At 37.2% G+C, this 26,360-nt stretch overlaps 1 protein-coding gene across 3 annotated transcripts in view; it reads right to left on the bottom strand.

The window, feature by feature from the left end:
- Positions 1-17,797: 17,797 nt before the first annotated feature.
- Positions 17,798-26,360, bottom strand: part of pou6f2 (POU class 6 homeobox 2) — a 74,980-nt gene continuing 66,417 nt past the window's right edge. For 2 of the 3 annotated variants that reach the window (XM_023272551.3, XM_035949228.2), the window contains 2 exons: positions 26,190-26,358; positions 17,798-21,309 (listed from right to left, as the gene is read on the bottom strand). In XM_023272551.3, the coding sequence (XP_023128319.1) occupies positions 20,802-21,309; positions 26,190-26,358 (677 nt within the window). In that variant the 3' untranslated portion in view covers positions 17,798-20,801. The remainder of the gene's footprint in view (positions 21,310-26,189; positions 26,359-26,360) is intronic. The other variant, XM_035949229.2, reaches the window with a different exon arrangement.

Raw genomic sequence — 26,360 nt, 5'->3', positions numbered from 1 at the left:
ATTATCATTAATAATAATAATAATAATAATAATAATAATAATAATAATAAACTCTTTTGAAGACTATTATGTTTTATAAAATTAAAACAGATAACTATTATTATTATGATAATAATAATAATAATAATAATAATAATAATAATAATAATAATAATAATAATAATAATAATTAAAGCTGCGAGCAGCGTTGGACGGGTCCTCGCATCCTTGCTGGTCGGCGAATCCAGGCACGTCCACCAGGCGGCGCTGCGACCGAGACTGCATGTCGGCCTATGGATGCGACGAGGGCCGGACTCTGATCACACGTGTAAAATTTCAGGCAGATTGGACCATGTACAGGCTAGTTATAGAACGTTTCCTTGAATCCAACAGGTGGCGCTATGACTGTGGCTGTATTTCAGCATGTAAATGTCATCAGGGCAGGACTCTGATCACACCTGTAAAGTTTGAGGCAGATTGGAGCATGTTTAGGGCAGTTACACAGCAGTTGATGTTTCATGGCGAAGCATCAAAATTCAGGAGGCCGCCATGGCCACGCCCTCAGACTTTTGCGGAGCATTTTTATAACTTTTGATCAACCATGCCTGGAGTACATCCTGGCCAAATTTCAGCTCTGTCAGTGTTACCCTATTTGAGTTTATAGCTTTTGAAAATGTCTAAAAATGACCCCAAATCGTCAAAACATATGACATATAATTCAAAATGGCCGACTTCCTGCTTGACTTTGGCCATGGGTGTCAATTACATTTTTGTGCATCTTGACGAGTTACATATGCCTACCAAGTTTCATAATTCTAGGTGACACGTACTGGCCGTAGTAACTGTTTGAAATTTTCCAGGTGGCGCTATGGAGCCATTTTGCAACAGTCATGTGCAATTCATCTAAAATATCAAATATCGCAGCAGTCCTGATGAGTGTGGCAATTTTGGCGAGCATATGACCATTTTTAACCTGTCTAAAAGTACTTTGTTTATTCTGGCAACGATACGTTGCCACGGCAACAGCGTTTTATGAATCGTCAAAATCTTCACACTGTGACATCGTCTAGGTGTAACCACTCACCTGACCAATTTTCTGAATGATATGACAAAGTTTCTGGCAATGCCACGTGCAAATGTAATGACAATTTCTTCCTGTTGCCAATAGGTGGCGCTATGAGTATTTCTAAATTTATGAATGTGGATGTGTTCAGAACCTGACTGGTGTCCATCATATCAAGTTTGGTCCAGATTGGATCATTTCCAGCTGAGATATTAATAATTCAATTTTCATGGTGAGAAATCGAAATTCGCCGCGCCGCCACAGACACGCCCTTTGATGACGAGCCACCATTTTCTCTGGGAATCATCATCAATGTGTTCAGGCTTATGTCAGCACATTTGAAGTGATTCTGGTCAACGTGCTAAGAATAGTACATCAAAATGTAAAAAAATGTCTATTTCTTGCTACCACAAGGTGGCGCCAGGGCTGGACTGGGATCAAAATATGGACCTGGCATTTTTGGTCATGGTGGCCCACCATGATTATTTATACAATATGCCAAGCCATACGACATACCAGAGGATATATGTGCACATTGTATTGTTTCAAAAAAAAATAAATAAATAAAAAACGCAGCAGCCTACGTGGAAGAGAGTAACCATGTAAAAAAAAAAAAAAAGATACGCTCTGTCACTTCTCACAGGGAGTTTATTTAAAATTTTATTACAAACTGTCAAAATTACCAACTTGAATTTAAAGTGGAGCTCTTCACCAAAATGGAACCTTAAAGTATGAAGAGAGAGATTGAGAGAGAGAAAGCTAGAGAGAGAGATGCATAGATGATAAAGAAAAGAAAAAGAGCTGGAATCAGTTAAGGTATAGTTTTAAAGCTAATGTGACCTCGTCGATCTGTCCCTGCTGTGTCACGTCTCTCCCTCCGTCCTCCTCCTCCTTCTCCTCCTACTCCTTTTCCTCCGACTCCCCCTGAACTTCGGCTTCTTTTTCTATCATGGCAGTAGCAGTCGCTGCCGCAGGTGAAGTAGTGGAAGCAACGGCAAACATGTCACTTATTTAGCAGCATTTTGCTGCATCCACTTGCAGGCTTTTAAGCGTTTATTCGCGCAATTTTTCAGCACCCCCTTTCGTTTGGGCCGTTTCTCCATCTTTGCTCTTCTCCACTTCCGGCCAACTCAAACGGCAAAATTTGATGACTTTGGTCAAGAGGCCGGGGAGGGGCGGGCCGAGGAGGGCTGAGAGATTTCATTGGATTAGTCCAATGTCCTTCAAAAAAATCAACCAATGGGCCGTCGCGATCGACAAAAAGGATTTATATTTATATATGATGGTTAAATTATGACACCCCCTGTGCCGGCCCAAAAATGTGCTTCGGCCCACCGGGCATCGCCCGGTACGCCAGATGGCCAATCCACCCCTGGTTGGGGTTAAAATGTTGTCAGAAGAAGAAGAATCAAGAAAGAAACGACATAACAAAATGCCATTAAATCAAAGGGAAAAAGTTGAGACAAGAAAACATTTATAAAGTAGGAAAATATAAAAGTCGAAGTAATTTAAGAAGTTTATTTAATAACTAAAGATGTAACTTTGTAAATAAGTGTTGTAGTCTATTTCACTTATTTGATCGATAGGTGTAGTGAGAGACAGGCAGATAACGGGGTAGAAATAAGAATGAGGGCAAGTCATACAGTACGGGGTTGCGGACGGGAATCGAACCCGGGCCTCAGCGTTGGGGACCTAATACATGCGTGAGTGGCTTAATCCGTTGAGCTATATGGACACACGTTATGTGCTTTTAAACGTGTATTCATCCAATAGAAAGTCTAGGGGTAGGGTTAGGGTTACAGAGGAAGGTCCTGACAGTAGCAATGTAGCAAAAATGGATATTAAATTTTACATATTTTCATAATTTAATATTAAGTCAAACTAGCCAAAAAAATCTTAAAAAGAATGTGGGGTTTTCCCGGTGGATTTTGGCCGTGCTATATAGACCGGCCAAAAACCAACGGGAAAACCGGGGATTAATTTCTCTTAATATTCGGCTGCTTCGTTTGGACATTAAAAATAAATTTGTATACATATTTTTTTTACCCTATTTTTGTACTACAACTGTAAGGACCTTGCTCTGTAACCCTAACCCTACCCCTAGACTTTCTATTCGATTTATACACGTTTTCAAGGTCAGAATATGCGTGCTCATGTAGCTTTACGGGTTACGCCTCTGACGTATGTACTAGGTCCCCGACGCTGAGGCCCCGGTTCGATTCCCGATCGCAACCCCGTGCTGTATGAGTTGCCCTCATTCTTATTTTTACCCCGTTGTCTAGCTGTCTCTCACTACGCCTATCCAAACAAAAAGTGAAAGACACTAGTACACTTATTTACATAGTTCAATGTTTCTTTACAAATAAACACCTTAAAGACAATAACACTTTTACTAGGAATTAAACACAATTTACTATGAAAACTTTAAATATACAATTACACATTAAAATCTACTACAAGTTCTTAACATTACAAACTACAAGAGTTTAAACATTTAATATTGAAAATAATATTTTTACTCATCACATCCAATAATACTTTTCACTCAACAATTACACATTAAAAAGACAAAACAATTGTACATCTAATCTAAGATTATAAAATCATGAAGAATGACAAAAGACCAAAACTAAACTTTTAAGATTAATCTAAAAACAGACAAAAAATTGGAAAAACACCAGTGACACTTTTGAATATCTAATTACACAGAAGACACAATAACAAAATCCAAAAAAAAAAAAAAATTAAATTTACATATCTTAAAACGTTTTCTATTCTGAAACAAATACATCTGGTTGTTTCTTCAAACACTTCCTCTTTCAATGTTTTAGGTTGCACTATGAATTGATTTACTAATAACTCTTTTCTCAAAACTGCTTCCCTCATAAAGTCTACTAATAGTTGAAATCATTGATCAAACTAATGTTACCTTCTGATCACCACTAACTATACTTTTCAGTGAATACAATCAAAGTTGCTGGACCATTTCTAAATAGCACACAGGTGAACATCTCACCAAAACTCAAATGGATACTCTAAATGTGAAATCAAGACTCATGGTCACAACTTTTAAGGCTTCGATTAAACACAAATTTCTAACTAACAGAGAAGTACTAAGACACTTTGCACATTTCAGTCCTCACACTATCTGACATTTCAAACTAACAGACAACTACACATGGACATAGAAGACACGAGTCCTTGGACTATCTGAAGGCTCTAGTTTACAGACAACTACTGTGAAATTTCGAAAATTTCAGCCCTCACACTGTGTGAAAGCTCATCTCCTCAGGACTCAAGAGGTCTGTACACTTTGAAAATCTTGGAAATCAGGGTTCAACCCTCCAGCACAAAGCCTAAAGTCCAACCTCCTGACAAAAACTGTCGAGTCAAAACTCAAGTTAAAAATTAAAGCTGCAAGCAGCATTGGACAGGTCATCGCATCCTTGCTGGTCGGCGAATCCACGCACGTCCACCAGGTGGCGCTGCGACCGAGAGTGCATGTCGGCCTATGGATGTGATCAGGACTGGACTCTGATCACACATGTAAAATTTCAGGCAGATTGGAGCATGTACAGCAGAGTTAGACACCACTTCCTGTTTCATGGCGAAGGATCCATTTTTTTGGGAGTCGCCATGGCCACGCCCTTTGAAATGAGATGAACATTTTGATAACTTTTCATCAGGTCGTGTGTTTGCATATATTGGCCAAATTTGACGTCTCTCGGACTTATCCCCGATGAGTTATTAATTTTAAAATATTTACAGCTAATTCAAGATGGCCGACTTCCTGTTGGGTTTAGGGCGTGGCCATGATTGACTTTTTTGGGTTTCCTGATGTGCTGAATATGCCTACAAAATTTTGTAGCTGTAGATGAAACGTCGTGCAAGTTGGCCTAATGACCAAATTTTCAATTTTCCAGGGGGCGCTATGGAGCCATTTTGCCCCACACATGCGCAACTCCCATAAAATATCAAATTTTTCGCTAGTCCTGATGAGCATGCCAAGTTTCACGCGTTTTGGGGTATGATAAGGCCGCCAAAAAGGCAATTCAAAAGACGGGAGAAGAGTGAAGAATAATAATAATAAGAAGAAGAAGAAGGAATAATTCGTTGCATTCCAATAGGGTCTTCGCACCATTCGGTGCTCGGACTCTAATAATAATAATAATAATAATAATAATAATAATAATAATAATAATAATAATAATAATAATAATAATAACAATAATAATAATAATAATAATAATAATAATAATAATAATAATAATAATAATAATAATAATAATAATTATTATTATTATTATTATTATTATTATTATTATTATTATTATTATTTAGCTATTTTTTATCAATAATAATAGTAATAATAATAATAATAATAATAATAATAATAAAAATGTCTGTGACCAATGAATTCTTTTTGTTTAATTAAAAGGGGAACATTATGTTTTCTTTATAATTTACTACATTTTGCAACATAAAATTCTGCTGAATTTATTTATTTATTATTATTGTTGTTGTTATTCCTATCTGTTTTATTTATTTTATAAATAAAACAGATATTTATTGTGGGCAGGTTCACTGAGAGACAGTAGATTCAAATCCCTTGTATGTGTGAACATACAGGTGGGTGACAAATTAAAGGAAAACATGAACCCTTGCCTGCCCCACTGAGGGGATCTGGTGGCTCTGGGTGTTTTACTGACACAGTTTGTTTCACTGCAGATCAATCCAAAGTTGTTCTGAGTGATCAACTTTATCCTAGAAACATTTCTGTCTTTTCCAGGATGACATCGCCTCCATTCATAGCGCATGAGGGGCAAAATAGTTTGATGAAAATGATGTGAATCATATTTTATGGTCTTCACAATCAAAGGAACACACATGGGGTATTTGGACCAACACGCTACACAGCTCCCTTTACTACCACTAAGAAAACAAACCAAATAAGGGAAAATTTATATATATAGACAGTATTCCAATGGATATGTGCTGTATTTTTTGTACTATGAATAGCATTCTCTGCTTTTTGCACTGTATCATGCAAGTATCATTTTGCACGACTGTGTTTATATATTGCGTTCTAGCTTGTAAATATCTGTATATATTATGTAAGATTTATTTTTTTCACAATTATTTTTCCCCCTGTTCTGTTCCCCTTTATAGAGTCTCTTTATTAGTATTATTCTCTTTCCATATTCCTAGGGTGACACCAACATCTGAAACCAAATTCCTTGTATGTTGTGTATGTACTTGGCCATTAAAGCTGATTCTGATTCTGATATTCTCGAAAAATGTTACTCCATCCCTGCAGCAGAACATTAAAGCTGTTCTGGTGACACGTGGTGAACACTTTATGTTGTTTTTTCCTTTTATTTGTCACCCATCTGTATTTGGCATTCAATTCAGTTCAAAAAGAAGCATCTTATTTTGTTGTGCAATTTCCTTTTAAATGCACACTGACATTCACAATATCACACTCCGGACACTATCAGTTTCAACCTGCAGGTGGCGCTGAAGCCTCACTGTAAAACTGACTGTGGTTCACACTGAGACTCCATCACCACCATCATCATCCAGACCTGCTAAATTGTCTCCTCATGAGTTTTATTTTTCAGTTTTATGTGTCCGTTGTTTGTTTGTCATTATAATAACTCTGCAGTCATTCCTTATTAGTCTACTGCTCATTTTAATTTTCACAAAATAGCTGCATAAATAATTGCAAAACATTAAAACATCATTTTATTTACACTCGTCTCTTTAATACAGTAAATTCAAACATCAAGACTTAGATGAAAAACGGCGAGTTTGATTTTGCTCCTCGTGCAAGCACATTGTGTATCTCTGAAAGGATTAAATGTGGATTCAGGCAGTTCTTTAGTGTCTTAAGACTGACAAACTGTAAAATTATATTTAATAATGCGCTGTCACACTTGTTATTCTTTAAAAAAAAAAAGATACAGTAGCTTGTAAAAGTTCTAACAGCATCATAAATGAGATGAAATAAAATGTGACATGAGCAGGGCAGGGTGTATTTATTTGGCATTTAGCTGATCAAATCAAACCAGAAAATAATTTTATTCTCAGTTTTAGGTCGATATCGGAAATATATAGTTTAAGAATAAAGAAAAGTGCACCATGATGTTATTTTGCATTTGCATTATGAAGAGTAGCTTGTATTGAAGGGAAGAAAATCAAAAATATTTCCAGTAAAAATTATGAAAACGGTTCAAAAACAGCAAAAACGTGAAATAAAAAAATAAACAACAAATAAATCTTATATGTTTCAGTGAGAAACAATTTTGTCTCAGAAGACGCGTCTCGTGTTGTTGTTGTTTTTTTTTTCCATGAAACACTTGAACATCCATACAAATGTTTAGTGCAGCTTGAACGCTCCGGCTGTTCAAATCACTGTCCGGTGCATCTCTGCAGCTTCCTGTTTAAGTTTTCAAACAAGAAAATGTCATCCGTCATGACAAACACATTATTCACTCATCAATAATGCATCTCACCTCCCTTTTTCTCACTGTTGAGTAGAGAGAACAGGGAGAGAGAGAAAAAAAAACAAAAAACACTCCTTGTTTTATTTTCAGATTTTCTCATTCTTCATGCCACGCTTTATGGAAAACACAGGAGAGGGTGGACAGCGGGTAAATGCATTTCACCTTGGCGGAGTGCATTTGCAGCCGCTGGACAACAATGGCCTTGAGAATACTCGGAGGCCACAGCGGAGTTGTCTCTGTTCTGGAAATGGAGTCGGCCCGGAGGCCTCATTCACAGCAGCCACACCTTCAGTCCCCTCGCTGGAAGAGTCAAAACAACCAGCCGGGGCAATCACCTGACACATTTCCATCCAATTTCCACTGCAGAATGTGTTCATTTTCAGGCTAATGGCATGTCATTTTGCAGGAGCCTTTGGTCAAGAATTAATCCTGGAATCAAAACAGATTTTCCGGGGAGCAATCTTCCATCAAGTATTGATTTTTTTACACTCACGGAGCCTGTACTCCCTAATTTAACCTGACAGCCAGCAGCACAATGGACTGGGAGCACCTTGGCGTCTCACAGAGGGAGCTCTCCTCCGCCTCCTGCTCTCCATGAAGTGAAAGAGAGATTGGGAAGAGGGGGGAAAAAAGACTCCCTGATGTATAAAACAAAGAGCACTGCTTACAGAAAACAGAGAGATAAAGCTTCCGTCCTCTCTGCTTTACCTCTAATTATGTTTTCTAGGGTAGTGCAACTTGGGCAGGTGAGGCTGAGAGGGGAAGAGGGGAGAATGTTCTGGGGCCATCAGCTATCATTATGGGCTTGTTGACATCTCCCTGTCTTTGAGTGATTCTCATCTGTGATTTCCCCTGGCCATTTTCCGCAGATGCACGAAGAGGGGTTTCATCATGGCCCCATAAAAAGGGCCCAAAGTGTCCGTGCAGGCCCTCGCTAATAAGAAAGCAAAGATGTGTCCGACCATGTCACTCCTCTCCCATCCATATCTGCTCTCTTGATGCCTTCAGATATGCAATCATTCTCTTTTCTCCCCCCCTCGTCCTCTCCCCGTCTGTAAGTATACTATACCGTACGTAGAGGTCAGCGGGATGAGAGGATGATGGAGGGCAGGGCCGGTTATTTTCCTCTAGCTCTTAGAGCTGCGATGACCCATGTGCAGGAGAGTTGCACTTTGCCAAAGGGTTTTTTCATGCGCTGCTTACAAAGTACCTGACAGGAGGGAAACTATTTCAGTTTTCATCTGCTGCTCTTAACTCATAATCATCCATTTCAGGTTAAAAAAAAATGTTGTTTGATGTTTCTGTTTGGTCGTATTTAAGACAGGTAGCACTTTTTTATGTGTGTGTGAACAGACAGTGACCCCTTGGGCAAAAACACTTTGTCCAAGCTGATCAATTAAACCTCCACATGTATCGTCTCCAAGCACAAGACAGATATTTTACCACGACTGAAAGCAGGATTGTGCTCTAAAGAGGCCATTTTATGTGCAACTTTGGTAGATTTTGGTGTCGAAAATGACTAAAAACTCTTGTTTTGCTGTGTTACTTAATGTCTGATTGGGCAAAATTCCTTTTAACTCTCCTGTTGTCTTCATTTACAGGCACCAAAAAATACTGTTTCCTTGTCTGAAAAAAATCCAAAAATTCAGCAAAAAAATTCAATAAATTTCTGAAAATTTGCAAAACCTTCAGGAAGAAAATTCCAATAATTCCTTAAAAGTTTCCCTTAAAAGTATTGTTTAAAAAAAAATCCCCCAAATTTGCCAAGAAAATTTGTGTAAATATTTTTCAAAAAACGAGCAAAAATCTTCTAAAAAAATCCTAAAAATATTCAAATTGATTACATATATATCAGTAAAACTTCTAATATTTTCTTAAAGAAACAATTTTAACATTTCTTTTTTTTCCACCAAAAAATGTTCAAAAATTTCCCAAAAATGTTGATAATGTGAACATCAGAAGTTTCACTCTGAAAATATTTTTTTCCCCACATTTTCAAACTTTAAAACGGGTCAATTTTGACCCGCAGGACGACACGAGGGTTAAACCATTGGATGGTAGGCAGTAAAACCACAAATCGATAGATTGAGTAAATTAGACAAACAAATGCACAGTAAAAAGTCTATTTGAGCAGTTGAAGTTTATCTTTCTGGTTTAGTTTTGTGGATTCTGTCAACTTAAAATGAGAATTTATCCCTTTAAGCAGCTATTCTAATGTCAGTAAAAGAGTGAAAATGAGGTTTACTGCTCCTTTACCATTGGGACGTCAGGATGTTACGTTTCTTTAACATTTTTTCTGCTGCAGTTTAACCACAGTTTTCTTCAAGTTGTATCGCAGAGTAAAGAAAAGGTTTTACATTGTATATCTGAGCAAGTACCTAATGTAGAAAGCTGAAAATAAAAGAATTCATATTGACTTTCCTTAAAATTAAGTCGCAGCAATGGACATCTTTATTGGAGAAGATTCAGATTATTCAAGCACATCTAACCTAAACCAGCTGCGCTAATGTTACCTGTTGGGTTGATAAACTTAATTCAGTTGCATATTACCAACTGAAGCAAATGATTTAAATCAATCTCTTTTAGTGTATGAGATCTAGTTTTAATGACTGTCGCTTTTTGATGCGTTGTTAAGGCTTGTGTTGAGGGGAAGGGATGGATTCATGACCTCAGTCGGCCTTTTTTCCGCTACAGAACCTTGTTGGTTGCATTCAGGGAGGCCTGAACCTTTGTGTGTGTTCTAACTGCTGGAACCATGTAGAACCTCTTTCAAGGCCATTTCATGGGAAAAGTAACTCAGGGTTGGTATTTCTGAGAGGCCCGGCCAAAAATATTGCGCAGGTCTCAGTGCTGATTGGTTAAATTCCAAGTCTACATCAAGCAACATTTTTCTGTTATGCTTTTCATGCTTTGTACAAATCACCATTTAGACTCATAAAACAAACCTCATTTGTTCTATTTCCCACTTGGTCATATTGGAGCTACATCCAGTAACTATTTGTCTCTGTTTTGGAACATTTGGAGTTGGAGTAGTAAAAACTGAGAAGGGCCGACAGGGGGGTCGTTGCTGTAAATGTTTAGGAAACCTGAACCGAGCTCCTGCCTCATGTTTATAGTAGAGGCTCTGAATGACGCGTATTTAAAACTTTAGGAAGCTAAAGTATAGAGGTGAGTAGATGTGGAGCTCCAGAGTGATCCAAGTTAAATGAATAAATATATTGGAATAAGATTTTGTGAAATAATTTCGGAAGTTTTAGAAACACTTGAAACGTTCTTTATTTCATGACAGTGGTGTTAGCATTTAGCCAATTACAAACTCAAAATATGCTACAATAACAACAACTGTGTTTCTATATCACCTTTCTAAAACAAAATAGCGAGGAGTTTTACAATAGAATATGTCTGATGGGATAAAAAATAAAAATAAAGTTAAATTAACAAAATAACTTTAACTTTATATAAGATAAATTTGCGATTATGTTGCGCTAAGAACAACAAAGCTTGGACAAAAGGACAGAATTGTCTTTTACATAAGAAAAAAACTACACATTTACACTCATTGCACAGACAAACTTCATGTTTTTGTTGAAAATCTTATTAAAATGTTCTCACAACACAAGAGTTGAATGTAATTCTCTCTAAAACCAGAGAACTCACATGTTGTAGGAAGTGCTGTAGTTTATATTCAACATTTTAAGTTTGTATTGGGATCAGGATTTAGTATCAGGGTTTATCTTGAAAGAGTTATTTCTGCTAAAAGTTTCTCTTTAGGGACCAAACTCAACTCCAATTTCCCACTGGACATCACGTAGTAATAATAATGATAATTTTAAAAAATGGTGGTCAAAGTTAACACAAAGATTTTTCTTGCTTTGACTCAGTCTTGAGTAAATTATCAAAACTTTCCACTGACACTGAAGAATTCTGTTTGTTCTCGTCGTGTCCTTGTGTTTCTCTGCATTAAAGAGCGTGATGTGAACTTTTAAAACGCAGCGTTATTGATCATTTTCCTTCTCTTTGTGCGAGGCAGGGGGAGAGCAGAGCGAGCAGGTGTGCAGCTGCAGCCTCTCACCTGTTTGCTGGCGATGCTTTGGGAAAAGATTCCTGTCCGGGCTGCGAGAAAACAGAGACATCACAGCCTAAAGACATGCATTCAAAAACTGGGCTGCTAGAAAGTTAAATGGACTATGGGCCGATGCAATCAGCCGCTCAAGTCAGACAGGTGTCTCTGTAAAGACCCGGGCTATTAACTCCTCTACCTGCAAATACCTCACAGTGTGTCATTGCTAATAACGCTGAAAAAAGGCATAAAAAACAGAAGAGTGAAAGCAAAAGGGATCATATGCATGGCCAACCTCGATTGCATGTGAGGATTGGTAATTGCACCCCCAGAGGCATCTGGGTGTGCAGAGCAGCAAAGTGGGAGACGCCTGAGCAGCTCGGGCTTCACAGTCAGTGTAGCAACATCTCAACCCTGAGGAGGAAGTGAAAACAAGGAGGCAGAGGAGCGCAGGGTGAGGGATATACAGACAGTTCATTTACCCAGAACATCAGCCCACCGCACGTTGTCTGAAAGATAAGGAAAGTGAATGCTTCATGCCTGATGGAAAACAAAGGCAGCAATTTAAAACTATCTGCATCCAACACATGCACTCTCTCCCTCCACCTCTCTGTTTCTGTGTCCTGACTGATATTGAAACATAATCCATTTGGAGCGCCGACATGTCATTATATTTCTATCCGGGCTCCCTCTCCCCCCCATTCAGGACAATTTCAGGTGGTTGCAGGTTGAACAGGAATGTTTTATTTCAACAAGTCAGACAGTCCAAGTCTTCACTTTGATTCTGTTTAGGAAAAAAAACGGCACACACAAAAAAAGGCAGGACTCACAGTTTACTTTAAATCCTTCTTAAGGAGGCCTCACCTGCCCCTGTTAGCCTCTGTGGGTTCAGGAAAAAAAAACAGCAACCCACAAAGATTCAGAGATCAAAACTCGTCTTTACTGGGCGTCTGTCTTTACTAGAAACATCAGACACCACAAAGGGTTCGATGTGAATCCTCACACTACTGTACGCCGCTCTTAGATCTCCCATACGCAAAGAAAACAATGATAAAGTGTAGGATTTCCAAGAAACAGAGTTTTCTTAAAAGTATATGTTTGAGTCTGCAAACTTTCTGCATATTTTACTTCTCTACTGCCTCAGTTTCTGGAAATATTTTAACCTAAACTGTAAAAAGTCAGAAAAGAACGTGTTTAAAGACGGTGGAATATTGTTCAAAAACTGTAAAAACATGCAAATAATGTCTGTCATGCAGATCCTCACTAATTAGAAAGCAAAGATGTGTCTGACCCAACCAAAATAAAGACATGGAGAATATTCTGAAGTTAAAAAAGTGTATGTTTAATGAAATGAACAAAAAAAAAGCAAATTGGAGAAAGAAATCTCATTTATGTTGGGTTTTATAAAGAAGAAAATTAAAAACAGGTGTTAAGTTTTTGTCCAAGTACCAAAATTTGATACTTTCAGCCAATTTAAATGCAGCAGAAACGTCCAGATAGTAATACAACAAATTTCTATTTGTAAAAATACAGTCTTTTGATGTGGAGACTATGTACAGCTCTGGTATGTCTTTTTTTTTTTTTTTTTTTTTTTTACAGTAAACATAAATTAATGCTTTTGTTCTGTGATTTTACTATATGTGATCTGTAATTTAACAAAAAGCAAAAACTGAGAAAATGATTTACTTATTTCTCTGTCAGATTAATGGCAAATACCTGTAAAATAATATTTTTGGCTGATTTTTAAATATAGTCAAAACCATACTGTGATTTTACAGTCAAACGCTGTTAAACGAAATGGTAACATCAACATTAATTGATACATTAATGCCTTTTTTCAGTGATTTTATTAGTTATTATCTGAAGCAAAACTGGGAAAATTAGCAAAAAACAGTAAATTTTCCCAAGAAATCACTAGTAGTCTGAAATCCAAACTTATTCAGCTCACTAATAAATAAATAAATAAATATAGACATTTAAACGTGCAGCCGTATTCTTGCTACTTTAAACAATTCAATTATAAAGAAGATTTTTATTATTGTTATTATTGTTATTTACACACTGCAGCTATTTTAGGTTTAACTCTTGAAGACGGTTGCTTAATTGATATTTTCAGCACAGAAGTTCTCCTATATCTTGTATAGATGGTAGGCCTTGCACCTATTAAATTTTATTTTCTGTTTTATCTCCATTATTAATGTGTGTTTCATTTGTATTTTTGGTCTTATAATGATCACTGCCGCCACCATTAGTGTCAGTAGTGGTGCAGCTTTAGTTTCTCTCTCATTTTTAAATGTATTACTATTTTTTTCCCACCTGTCTAGTCCCTATTTAATATATTGTCCCAATTGCACCAGTAAAAATAATAATAAACTAAATGAAACAACAACTAAATTTGGGCTCTTTGGATTCTTTTCACTAAACATGATTGCTGCATGTTGGAAATATTCAGTAATAAGTGCTTTTTTTTGCTGTTGATTTGGATGATTTTAGCTTAAAATATTTCAGGTTTTTAAGGTGTTTTCACACAGTTTGGCAAATTTACGCAGCTAAAACGACAATGAGCATCTGCAAAAGACAGAACTAAACATTCATCCTTCAACAATATTATATTGTTAAATCTGGAATACCGAAAACTTTAGATTGCGCACAGATGAAAACAAAACTTTTTGGGCATGACTCATTCTCACCAGATTCCCCTCCAGGGAAGACTGATAAAAAGCTGGAGCGCTGACATTTACTCTGTAATATCTGCGTGAGGATTCCTTTTAACTGAGCTGTTAGTCTTCATTCAAAAGCTCTGCGGTGGAGAGACGACGACGACGGAAAGCAAACTTTTATCAGCGTCGGAATGCAAACAGTTTGAGAAAACAGATATGGGTCAGGAGCTGCATCTGCACAATTACACTATTAATGGCAAAAGACAATGAAAATGGCGTGGCGAGAAAACAAAAGAATATCAAATAAGTTTGCCGGAGCTGCGTACACCTCAGCCATCACCGCTCAAAAACACATCCAGTGTTTTGAAATGAAGGGGGGAGAGAGAGCTGAAAGGAAGACGAAAAAGCATCTCGAACATCAGTTTTCAGTCTAATGTTAATAATTTATGTTGTCTGTGCTTTTTATTATTATTATTTATTTATTTACTACTTTCTTTTCAGCAGCCTGCCCGTTTTTCAAAGGCATCATGGACAGGGAAGCTGTATCAAACTTTTGAGTTTAGTTTCAAAAGGCTTTCTCCTCGTTTATTTATATATTTCTCCTTCTTTTACACTTGTCTTGTTGTTATTTGGCGAGGCAAACACATGAAGCTTTGATGAGAAGCAAACCTGACATGTATTCTTCTCTACTGACCCCAAGGAAATCTAAATAAGTTGCTAAATATTGTATGCGAGCCTCTTTTTATAGCGTCTTCTCTCATTAAAACACATCAAATGGTAACTTAAATTCATTCATCCGTCCCTCCACGAACATCAGGTCGCACGGGTCAAATAACTGCGCACCGCCTTAAAAAAAGGAAGGTTTGTATCGAGGTGATTTCAGATGCACTTGACCATGACCTCTCAAAGACAAGTTGGGTTTTATTTGATTTCGTCAATAACTGTGTTTGTGTGTGCAGTTGGAAAAGATGAAAAGAGAGTCCGTGATGTTTTTTGAATATTTGTATGTTGCTGAAAACTTTGAACTCATGCAGCATCCTGCACCTGTATATACTGCATATTTCTCTGAAACGCAAAATATGAAGTCAACAGCAGAAAGATGAGAGAAAATGCAGTTTCATATATAAAAGGTGCTTTAAGACGACTACCTTAATTCAGATTAATTACAGCCAGTTATAGAAAGTAGTGTTTTTTCTATTTTGCACACTAAGATTTATAGAAACATATAAAACACAAATCCTTAGTTGAAGACTCTTAAATTTGATGTTTAAAGATAGTGTAACGTCTCAAAAATGTAGCAACAAAAGCCACGATTAAAGTTGATGATGCTACGCTAAGCTAGTTACCCCTAGCAGGAATTAGTTAAGTTTGTTGCATCTTGACATCAAATAGCTAAGAAGCTACACAAGCTAGTTACCATTAGCAGTAATTAGTTAGGTTTGTTCCAGCTTGACAAGGTGATAGCGAAGTAGATAGCATTACCAAAGCTAGTTACCATTACCAGGAATTAGCTAAGTTCATCTCATCATGCCAAAGAGATAACTTTATAGCTAATGCTACTCAAGCTAATGACTGATAGCATGAATTAGCTATGTTTTTTTCATCGCTAAAAAATGTTAGCTAAGTAGCTAGTATTACTCAAGCTAGTTACCACTAATAGGAATTAGTTCAATTTGTTCCATCATTAACAAGTGATAGCTTAGCAGCTAGTGCCACTCAAGCTAGTCACCATAAGCAGAATTAGTCATGTTTGTTCCATCTTGACCAAGTGGTAACTTAGCAGATATTGCTACTCCAGCTAGTTACCATTAGCATGATTTACTTATGTTTGTTCCATCATGACCAAGTGATAACTTAGCAGCTAGTGCTACTCCAACTAGTTACCATTAGCAGGAATTAGTTAAGTTTGTTCCATCATGACAAGGGGATAGCTTAGTAGTAGTTACTAAAGCTAGTTACCATTAGCAAGAATTAGCTGAGTTTTTCTCATCATGACAAAGTGAAAACTTTATAGCTAGTGCTACTCAAGCTAATTACCATTAGCATGAATTACTTATGTTTGTTCCATCATGACTAAGTGATAACTTAGCAGCTAGTGCTACTCCAGCTAGTTACCATTAGCAGGAATAAGTTAAGTTTGTTCCATCATGACAAAGGGATAGCTTAGTAGTAGTTACTAAAGCTAGTTTCCATTAGCAAGAATCAGCTAAGTTTTTCTCATCATGCCAAAGTGAAAACTTTATAGCTAGTGCTACTCAAGCTAGTTAAAGTTAGCATGAATTAGCATTTTTTCTCTCCAGCTAGTTAACATTAGCATGAATTACTTATGTTTGTTCCATCATGACCAAGTGATAACTTAGCAGCTAGTGCTACTCCAGCTAGTTACCACTAGCAGCAATTAGTTATGTTTGTTCTATCATATGATAACTAATCAGCTAATGCTAAGCTACCTACCATTAGCAGGAAATATAGCGTTAGTTTAACATTTATTTGAGAGGTAGTTCTCAAGTTTGATCAAATCACATGAAATGCACTGTAGTCAAGAGCTGCGATGACATTTGGTGCTGCCATGCTAGGCTAGTCACTGTTAGCAGGAGGTGGCTAAGTTTGAGTTTATGCAGATTGAGCAAATGAAAATAGCACCTTTGAAGCTAGTTATTATTAGCTAGCTGTTGTTTTCTATTTCATGACTGTCTCATTTAGTTATGAGGAATGAATGATAATATTAAATATTTTAATCTGCATTTAAAATGTAATTTAGAGGTAGATTTATCAACTAAATTGGTCAAAATTCACTAGAGTCAAAAACTGAGATGGCAGTTAACGTCTCCTGCAAGCTAGTTACTGTTAGCAGGGGTTGGCTAAGTTTCTCCCATTGTTACTGAGTTTGTGTGGATTAACAAGTGAAAAGCTAGTGACCATTAGCAGAAGGTTAGCTTGGATATTTTCTCCATCGTGACTGAATTTATCTGACTCGTAATGAAAACAGAATTGCCAGTGCTATAACAAACTTAATACACAATTTACTACATTTAAATATGTGATGCAACAGTAGGTTAGTGAAAACAAATGAGACAAATAAGCTAGTTAGTTTTAGTAGCCGTTTATTTAGTTGTTGTGGTGTTTTTAAAGTTTGAGTGTTTTTTAAATCCAATCGAACTACTGCTCCATTTATTTTCATGAAACGGGTTACTGACTACTGCACTGTTAGTTAACTGCATCAAATCATATGCATATTTCTATTACAGAATTACAGTTTTGGAAAAATCAACTGCTAGCTGTGGCTAATCCTAGTTTTTATTTGACATATCTTTCAGACTTTGGCTGTCAGTGGTAGTCAGGTAGACAGTTTTACATGCTGTTTTACTTACATTAGAAATTCCTACAGCATAATAAGTATATTAAATAATATGTAGTGTATTGTAAATGTAAAAAGGCAGGTTCCTGACTTTTTACACATTGAGATTACGCCATAAAGACACACATCTGGGTATTACATAAGTAATTCCACTGGAAACTCAACACAGAATTCATGTCAAACAATTGTTTATTACTAATTATGGTACAAATCAATGTGACAGACTTGAAGCTTTGTTTTTTTCTCATTTTTTTAAAGAAATACACAAAGTGCTGCTTAACTGACCAAACAGATATTGCTCTATAGATTAAGTACAGTTTTCAGTCTATAAAAAAATGAAAACCAACCTCTGCAGGCTCTTCAGCTTTGGTTTCTAGGTCTTCAACTATCAACAAAACATCAAACCAGTTTGGCTGTGTTAGTAAAATTTCACAAATGTACTTCAAGGTGATAAACAAATCATCCTAATTGGGTTAAGAGCAACATCACTGTAATCTCTTTTTTTCCTCTACGCGGGTCTATAGGGCTGTGAGAACTGAGAGGTGAACGTACGACACAAAAAAGGAATGAGAAATAATTCTACAATAATAGAAAACAGATGAGTCACAAGTGGCTCAGAAACCACTTCACGAAAAAAAAACAATCATGTGTCACTTCATAAAAAAGAAAACGAACCACAAGCCTCTCCCTCCACGTTGAAGGTGAACATCGACACACAGTGCAGAGTAATCTTCTGTCTTTTCTACTGACCTGCGGCTGCTTTTATGGCATTTGTATGATACTCACAAGAACAGTACTGAGGTAAACCTTGGATGAAACTACTGTACATTTCTACTCTTCAATTCTTCTCAGATTTTTAAAGATTGTCAACATCATGAATCTATTTCTCTGTACAATGTGCATAACTATAGAGCTTTGGTCCAGCATTGAAAGGTTGAGCAAAGGCATAACTCCTTTCTGTGTCTTCTTTTTATTTATTTCTCTTTTTTTTGGTTTTGGTTACAGCTTTATTGGTAAGCCTCAGAACTGATCCACTGCTCCTTTCTCATATAATTATCTGTGGAGACATGATGCGTTTCTTGGCCAAAGGTTTGCCTGAAGTTTTTTTTCCTAATGGGAGGAAATAAAAATACACAAAATCTAGAGGTGAAAAGGAGCCGCTGTGGATGTGCAGATGAAGATTTAGCTAAAATTGTCTGGTTTTGCTGCCTTTTCTCTGTGATTCCTTTAAAACCACAGACATGTAAAGCTTTTTTGTGTGTGTTTTCTGACATTTACAGTGTGTGTGATTGTTTTCCAGGCAGTGAAGAAGAACACAGCGGTGCACAGGGGATCGAAAAAAAACTGAGATAACCAATGTGACATGGAGGGACATATATTGAGCAGACACATGATTCTGAATAAAATTGCATCAAATTTCACCTCACTTCAAATTAAGTTCACTCATCCTGACATGTGACACTTATTCTCAACAAACACCTCTTTTTTTCCCCCTCCTTATTCCTGTGAGGGTTTTTGTAAGAGCCAAATATTTGTAGTGATGGTCTGAGAGGTTTTTCTTTCTTTTTTTTGGTCTGGATTATTGACATTTCTGACAAGGTACTACCATGTAAAAGTAAAAGTGTGCAGAGATGGAGAGTCGATTATTGACATCAGTGGACTGAAATTAATTCCACCCATGCAAACCATAATAGAAAAAACCACAAATACATAAACTCTTGACGATAATCTATTAAATTAGCAGTTTTAAAATGATGTAAGGATCTATTCAGAAGTGAAAAACACATTTCTGTAATCTTAATTTAGCTGAAAAGTAAGCAGAATATGATGGAAAAACAACGTTATCTTAGCAGAAAAGCATATCCGATATGAGATATTCGCTTTATAAAAACATCTAAACTGACATGAGCTCAGTAGTTTGGTCAGTGGCAACAAAAATGCTTCAACTGCACACGTTTAGTTCATTTTAGGGCTTAATTAAAGAGTCTAATATGCAAAATAATGCGCTATTTTTCAATCAAATGATGTAAAGTTTGGGCTGCCTGGTGGAAATTATATATAAATACCTCTTTATGTGGTTTAAGTTGAAGCATGCAGGGAAAAGAAAACCCATTTTCTATAATGCAGTGGTAAGAAATTACAGCAGACACTGTTGTAGCTGTTTGACATGATAGTGTTTTTTTCTTTCTTTTCAATTAGACCCACAGAGTAAAACACTTTAGAAAAAGGGGGAGAAAAGCCATGTGAACAAATAAATAAAAGGGTAAAATCTTCCCCAGTCCTTGAGCTGAAGTTGTGTGTGTTCTTTGGCTATCAGGCTTTGGCAACAGAATGACACAGTAGCTCAAAACAAAGCTGCAGGAGACTCGACAGACACCGAAACCCCTCATCATCATTGCTATCGCATGACAGTCCTTAGTTCCCTCTCCCTTTTTGTCCATCCTCTGAAACAATCTCATGAAATCATTAATAAATACCTGTAAAAGTTGTACAAAGTTACACCGTGACTGAAAATATTTGCAGATGAAACACAAATAGGAGGCAAACAACATTATTATGCAATCGTTTAACAGCAAAGGTTTCATTTTTTTGTCCAAAAGAGAACTTTTTCAGTCGTGATTTCAATTTGAAGACGGCATTTTTTCTTTTTTTTTTCTTTTATAAGGATATTTACAAACAATGAAGAAAAAAGTAAGCGAGACAAAGATAAAATGTATACTCAACCTCACACATATAGCTTAGATTTTGCCAGTACAAATGTAAAAATTTAGAGCACATTTACATTACAAAATTATTCTTAGTACTCAGATGCAACAGACTTTGGTAAATAGTGTTTAGATTTGGTATGATCTCTTTACTAAATCCCTCCTTGTGGGAGCCAAAATTTGGGCGACAGTCTGGTCTGTAAGGCCAGAATCTAAAACTCTTTGAAACAGCACACCGTATGTTTGTACATAATTCTCAGATATTAATCTCTTTTTTCGTGTTTTTGGTTTCGCCATTTACATAACTGTGGTTAATCACACTCACAACACATATTGTTTGCAAACTCAGGACTGTCCATCCAGGTGACTTGGGAACATTTTTCAGTTCTCATTTCAAGAGGAGTTCATCCACCTTTGTTGTTTTTAATGGCTGCCACTTTTCCACTCCACTGTTTTGCCGGAGAGCTCGTTCATTTGGGCAGCTCCTCTAGAGAATCAGTGAGAGGGTCCATTGGTGCAGCCGGGCCGAGGTCGGGCTGTTTCAAACGCTTTATTGTGTTTTTCAAGGCTTGCCTCTTGTTGCAGAACCAGACGCGCACCACCTCCCTGTCATAGTTCAGTTTCTCGGCTATTTCCGTCATTTCCTGTCCGGAGGGGTGTGTGTTCTTCTCAAAGTGGCTGTTGAGGATCTCGAGCGCCTGCGGGGTGAAAGAGGTCCTCCGCTTGCGTTTTTTCGAGGGCTCGCTGCCGATAAACTCAGTCAGGTTCTGCATGCCGGATCGGTGGCGGGCTTCAGCCTCGGCCATCCAGCGCTCCAGAACGGGCTTAATCTTCTGGGCGCTTTTAGGGGTGATGTCCAACTTCTCAAACCTGGCAGGATATAAAAGGCCAGGGTTCAGTTTGCCTGTCAGACTGCTACCTATAGTGTTCTCTTGGGCTTCCTGTGGTAGGAAAAAGTGGCTTCTCAGGATGGTGTGTCTGGGGAGAATTGAGAAAAAAGAATCTTACTTAGGTGCCCTGCCAGAACAAGGGATAAGCTGCCTGCCTTTTAGTCTCCTCAACCAGAATGCCACAGGGACTGAGACTAACATCCAGGTGCACATCTGGGACAAACTCCTCTGTACATCTGCACCTGGAAACACCTCAGCTGCAGCAGCTGGAGGTGACGGTTGCCAGCAGTGTGTAAATTTTCTGGGCGAGGTTGTGGTTCTCTGTCCCAAATTGGCAATAGTGGAACAAGGAGATATTGCCAATGGCTAGAAGTCAGGTCCAGTTGAACCAAAGACATAGCAAACATCTAACTAAAGGTTTTATTACTGTACTTCCAAAAGTCGTCACAAATCAACAGAAAAACAAAACAGGAATTACTCCCAAACATTCCATTTCTTTCGTTCAGGTGATAAAAACCAAAAAAAAAAAAAAAAAAAATCCACTAATGCATGCAGTTAAATATGGCGCCATCATTTATTTACAAAAAGAGCTTGAATTATTAATCAAAATGTACATTTAATACATTTTTCAAACTTTCTTTCATCTTCTAACAACCTCTCATTTTATATTTAATAAGGATACATTTACACACTCTAATACTCAAAGTTCCTGCAACTTTACACGTAATTCAGACTTCACATGGACTCAGCGTTTTAGCGAGAACGGAGAACGGAGAACGATGCATTTTCTAAAAACAAAGCTGGTTGGCAGCTCAATGTCTGTCAGGTGCATTTTGTGCGTGATATGAAGGGTATTATGGAGTTTGAATTGGAGAAGATTCCTCCATGCCTGAAGTGTTTATTATCATTACTAATATTTAGTGGACCATCTCTTTATCTTAATGTAAAAGAAAAACTGTTGGGGCATCAACAGCCTGTTGTTGAAGCAATATTTAATATTATAAGCTAAAATTGAATTCACCTTTTAATTGTTAGTTATATGGAATTTTGATTAGTGTTATTGGTCTGAACTTGACAAACAGTGGACTTTCATTTGAACAGTGGCATGACAAGAAAAAATGTGCAGATATTTGCTTTTTGATTACAGATAATACTATTAGTAGTAACAATGACACACATTTCCAGTAAGAATTCTTTAAATGTGGCTTTCCAAAGTGCTCTCCAATAATAATAATAAGATCAATATTACACATCAACCGGACTAATTTATATATGGTTATAAATAGATGGACTACATAAGAAGATGCTGGTTGGGTTTTAATATTTACATGAGGGGATGTCACTGGAAAACAAGCTGACAGAAATGGGGGATGATTGGAACGGATGACAGTTTCAACTGTTACTTTCTGTCAGTAAATGTCCAATTGCAGTATTTTTTTTTTTTTTTAAATAAAAGGAGAAAAAGGACTCAGGACTGAGTTGGATGTTTTGTGTTTTGTGTCCTAGGTGATTTTGACTCCTTTTAATTTATTCTCAGGATTTCTTTGCACAGGAAATTAAACCAGAGAGATGCAGCAAGACCCCGGAGTCATCAGGATGCATTCACATTTCACAAAAAAAATCTTGATCTAATGTTTGAAATAAAGTTTAACCACAGAGTTATTAAACATTTACTAATAGAAGAATGGTGTAATTTATACAATAGCTGCTCTTAAAGACTTGAAACCACTAAATAAACCTAAAAATGTCAGCAAAAGCTTTCAGTAAGGTAACTCTTATGGAAAGGCAGCAGAATACAGCTGAGCTCTCTGCAGGACAAACAACGCAAACAAAGACAGTTTTTAATGGTGAGGTGAGCTGAGGGCGAGATGCCCATGCATGCATGAACTTCCTCTGTTTCTACACCTCGTTGGTGCATTCCTCCTTGTCGACAGGCGGTATTATTTATAACCCCGTCCTCCTCCTAAACAGTGGAAAGAGGAGGGCTCCATACTGTGGGGAATACATTAGTAAATATGAAGAGTCACCAGAGACAGGACATTTCATGGATCAACAGGAACTGCAGATACTAAAATGAGTTGAGAGCTGCTCAGCTGGGGTATGCACTCCCTCCTCCAGTGCATCAGCACGAGGGAGGCTGCCTCTCTGGCTCTCCTTAAAAGTACCTCTGGAGCTCTGCTTAGACATGCTGTATGTTTGGCTTGAGTTACAGCTCGCCTCAGGGTTTACAGTCCTGAACCACAGAGAGCTATCTGAGGGCTACAGACTTAAAATCAAGGCTGAGTGATGTGACCTGAAATCTATAGTTTACCTTATTTTCATGTTTACATCAGAATTACCAGCATATCTGCAAAATGTCCACATTTCTGTTAATTCAGGCTTTTAAAATGTTCATCCAACCTCTTCTAAAGTTTACATGTAAATAAAGCACTATAGAAGGTGTGCTCTATGAATAAATCATTATATTAACAGAAGTGTTATAAGATGTGAATGAGTTTTCTGTCTCATATTGCTCATGTTTTGTTTAAATGACAGAATGATCAGTTAAATATACTGGTAAGGTGGTTGACAGTAGCTACTGCTGGTTAAAAAATATTTATCTGATCTAATCTGTGATATAAAAGGCTGAAATCAACCTAATAGTTTAGACTCTTCACTGACATTAAGACATTATATGAAGCTACAGAATATCCCTGTGGTTGTTTCAGATGATTGTGGATAACATTAGAAAGCAAAGAACAGAATATTTCATGGCAATGTTGGATTTTTTAAATAACATGATGACATATTTTTGATTTATCAGGTACTGAATTCATTTAAAAACAAGTATTCAAATAATTTCCACATCCCAGCAGGCTACAAAGGTTTTTCCTGTTTTTTTGTTTTGTTTCTGACAATCTCTTAAATTTGCTCCACTTGCCAGTAATTTGACATGTGTTTAACATTTGTTTCTTGTTTGCTTTTTTAAAAAATCTTTTTTATCCTTTTCTAAAATATGTTCCATTTGTGAGCATTTGTTTTGCACCAAAACACCACATCAGAGTTCTGAAAACCTACTTGACAATAAGCTGATTCTGATGCATTCAAGCAATTTTATTTCCTGTAGTGACAATATTTATCAATATCATGACAGAAAACTTACATTTATCCAGTCTTCAACTTGTTTGTTAAATTTTATTTCATCTTTGAATGTATGTTCTTTAAATTTTACAATTAATGTTGCTGATTTTAGAGTATAGGTTCTGTTTTTGTAAAGCTGCTTCATATTGATCTGTTTAGAAAGTTTGTTTTCTTTTGTTCAATAATAATTTAAAAAAATATATTTGAAAAAGAGCTATTATATATTGGTACAATACACCTTTCCAGATTCATAATGTCAGTATTTTGATTAAGCTGGTTCATTGTCCAACCCTATTTAGGCCTACAGATGAAATGAGGCTAACTTTATGATATAATAAGGTGGTACAAGAAGATAAAATTATGATTGTGTTTATTTATGTTGGGTGCAGAAACCTGAGCTTAAGAGGTGAAATGAAATCTCAACAGTTTGAAGCACTAATAATAAGTAGAACTACAAAATATGGGATAAAAACTCTTTGCTTTCAAACGGATTCCTTCTTTCCAAAAGTTTTTGAATTCATTTCACCTAATTCAGACCCAAGTGGGGCCACCACTGGTTTGAAGATACCCCGGTGTAATGCCTGTGCCTGTTTAGATAAACTAATGAGATGCCTGGAAACACAGTGAGCAATGAAAGCAGACAAGATGGAAGCATCTGTCAGTGTCTGTTCACTGTCTGAGCTCAGAGCTGCAGCCCCAGAGCTACCGTGACGTCCCGCTTCACCTCAAACTTCATGTCTATGTTGATGTTAACTAAACTAAAGCATGTGAAGTTTGCCCCGCTACTTAAAACATCAGGATGTCATGTCCAATGTCATACAAACAAAAAAAAAATTGTCTTAACGGCATGAAGAACAGCCCACAGAGTGTTTATTTTTGAAGCTAATGGCTTTTAATGTATGTTATAAATATTTGAATTATGCCTGCCTGTAAATAATTCATGTGTGATTTTAGGACTTTAAACATTAGTCTGGGCCTCATAAGAATGCCGGCTCCTGTTCTGTTTCACATTTTATCGGCTGTTTGATGTTGATGTGATGAAATTTTTAAAGGTGCGTGGCAGTCGCTGTGTCACATAAACAGCACAGGTCATCAGCGAAGCGCATGCACTGCAGAGCGACATTAAAATGAATATATTAATAAGATCAAGGAAAATACTGATGATAAAAGTTTGGATTTTCAACCCCACATTTACCGTTAACCTCCATTTGTCAACTTTTTGACATTAAAACAGTTTCTTTACAAAGCAGAATACATGATTTTACTATTGAAAAAGTAATATTTAGACACCATGTAGCCCAATTTTTCTGACTTCAAAGAGAAATGTGGCTCATTTGTCATCTTCATGCAAAACGTTAGTCAAGTGGAACAACAGGAGGAATGAAACACTGATTGTCTGATTGTCTCATGAATATATAATGCACCATTTACGACTAAACTGTCCTCGTGGAAGCAGTAAAACACGGCAATCTTATTAACAGATCATCGCCGTCAAGCTCTCTCATGTTCAGGCGGAGCGAACAGCAACCGGCCTTAGTAATTATTAAATGCTTTAAGTGCTTCGTGGAATACTTGTGTATGTATTTTGCATAAGTAACGCGTGGCTGTCATGTCAGAGGATGGAGGCTAAGTACAGACATGAGAGCTTCGTTTGTCAGTCAATTATGTATTTTAATACCTTAATAATGTCTCTTAAAAAGCGGAATGAAAAATAGATTAGAGCACCAGACAGCTCATTGAGGACGCACCGCTTCATCTGCTCTCATTTGACAGAATCAGGACATATTGATTGGAAATAATGTCGAGCATTTACAGTCAGATTTTTGTCTCCCTTGTGTTTGTCCTTACCTGCAGATGGCAGATTGGCTGTACGCCGGCCCCTCGGCGGCGCTGAGGGCCTGGCCCACCTGAGTCTGTGTCAGGCCCAGGGACAGCCGGCGGATCTTGAATGCTTTGGCAAATTCGCGAATCTCCTCCAGGTTGACCCCGTCCACCTCGCTGGGGGCGGTCTGTGGGTCT

This window comes from Amphiprion ocellaris, chromosome 22 (genome assembly GCF_022539595.1).
Source record: "Amphiprion ocellaris isolate individual 3 ecotype Okinawa chromosome 22, ASM2253959v1, whole genome shotgun sequence".
NCBI lineage: Eukaryota > Metazoa > Chordata > Actinopteri > Pomacentridae > Amphiprion > Amphiprion ocellaris.
The sequence above is the reverse complement of the archived record's forward strand: the minus strand, read 5'-3'. Positions and strand labels throughout refer to the sequence as shown.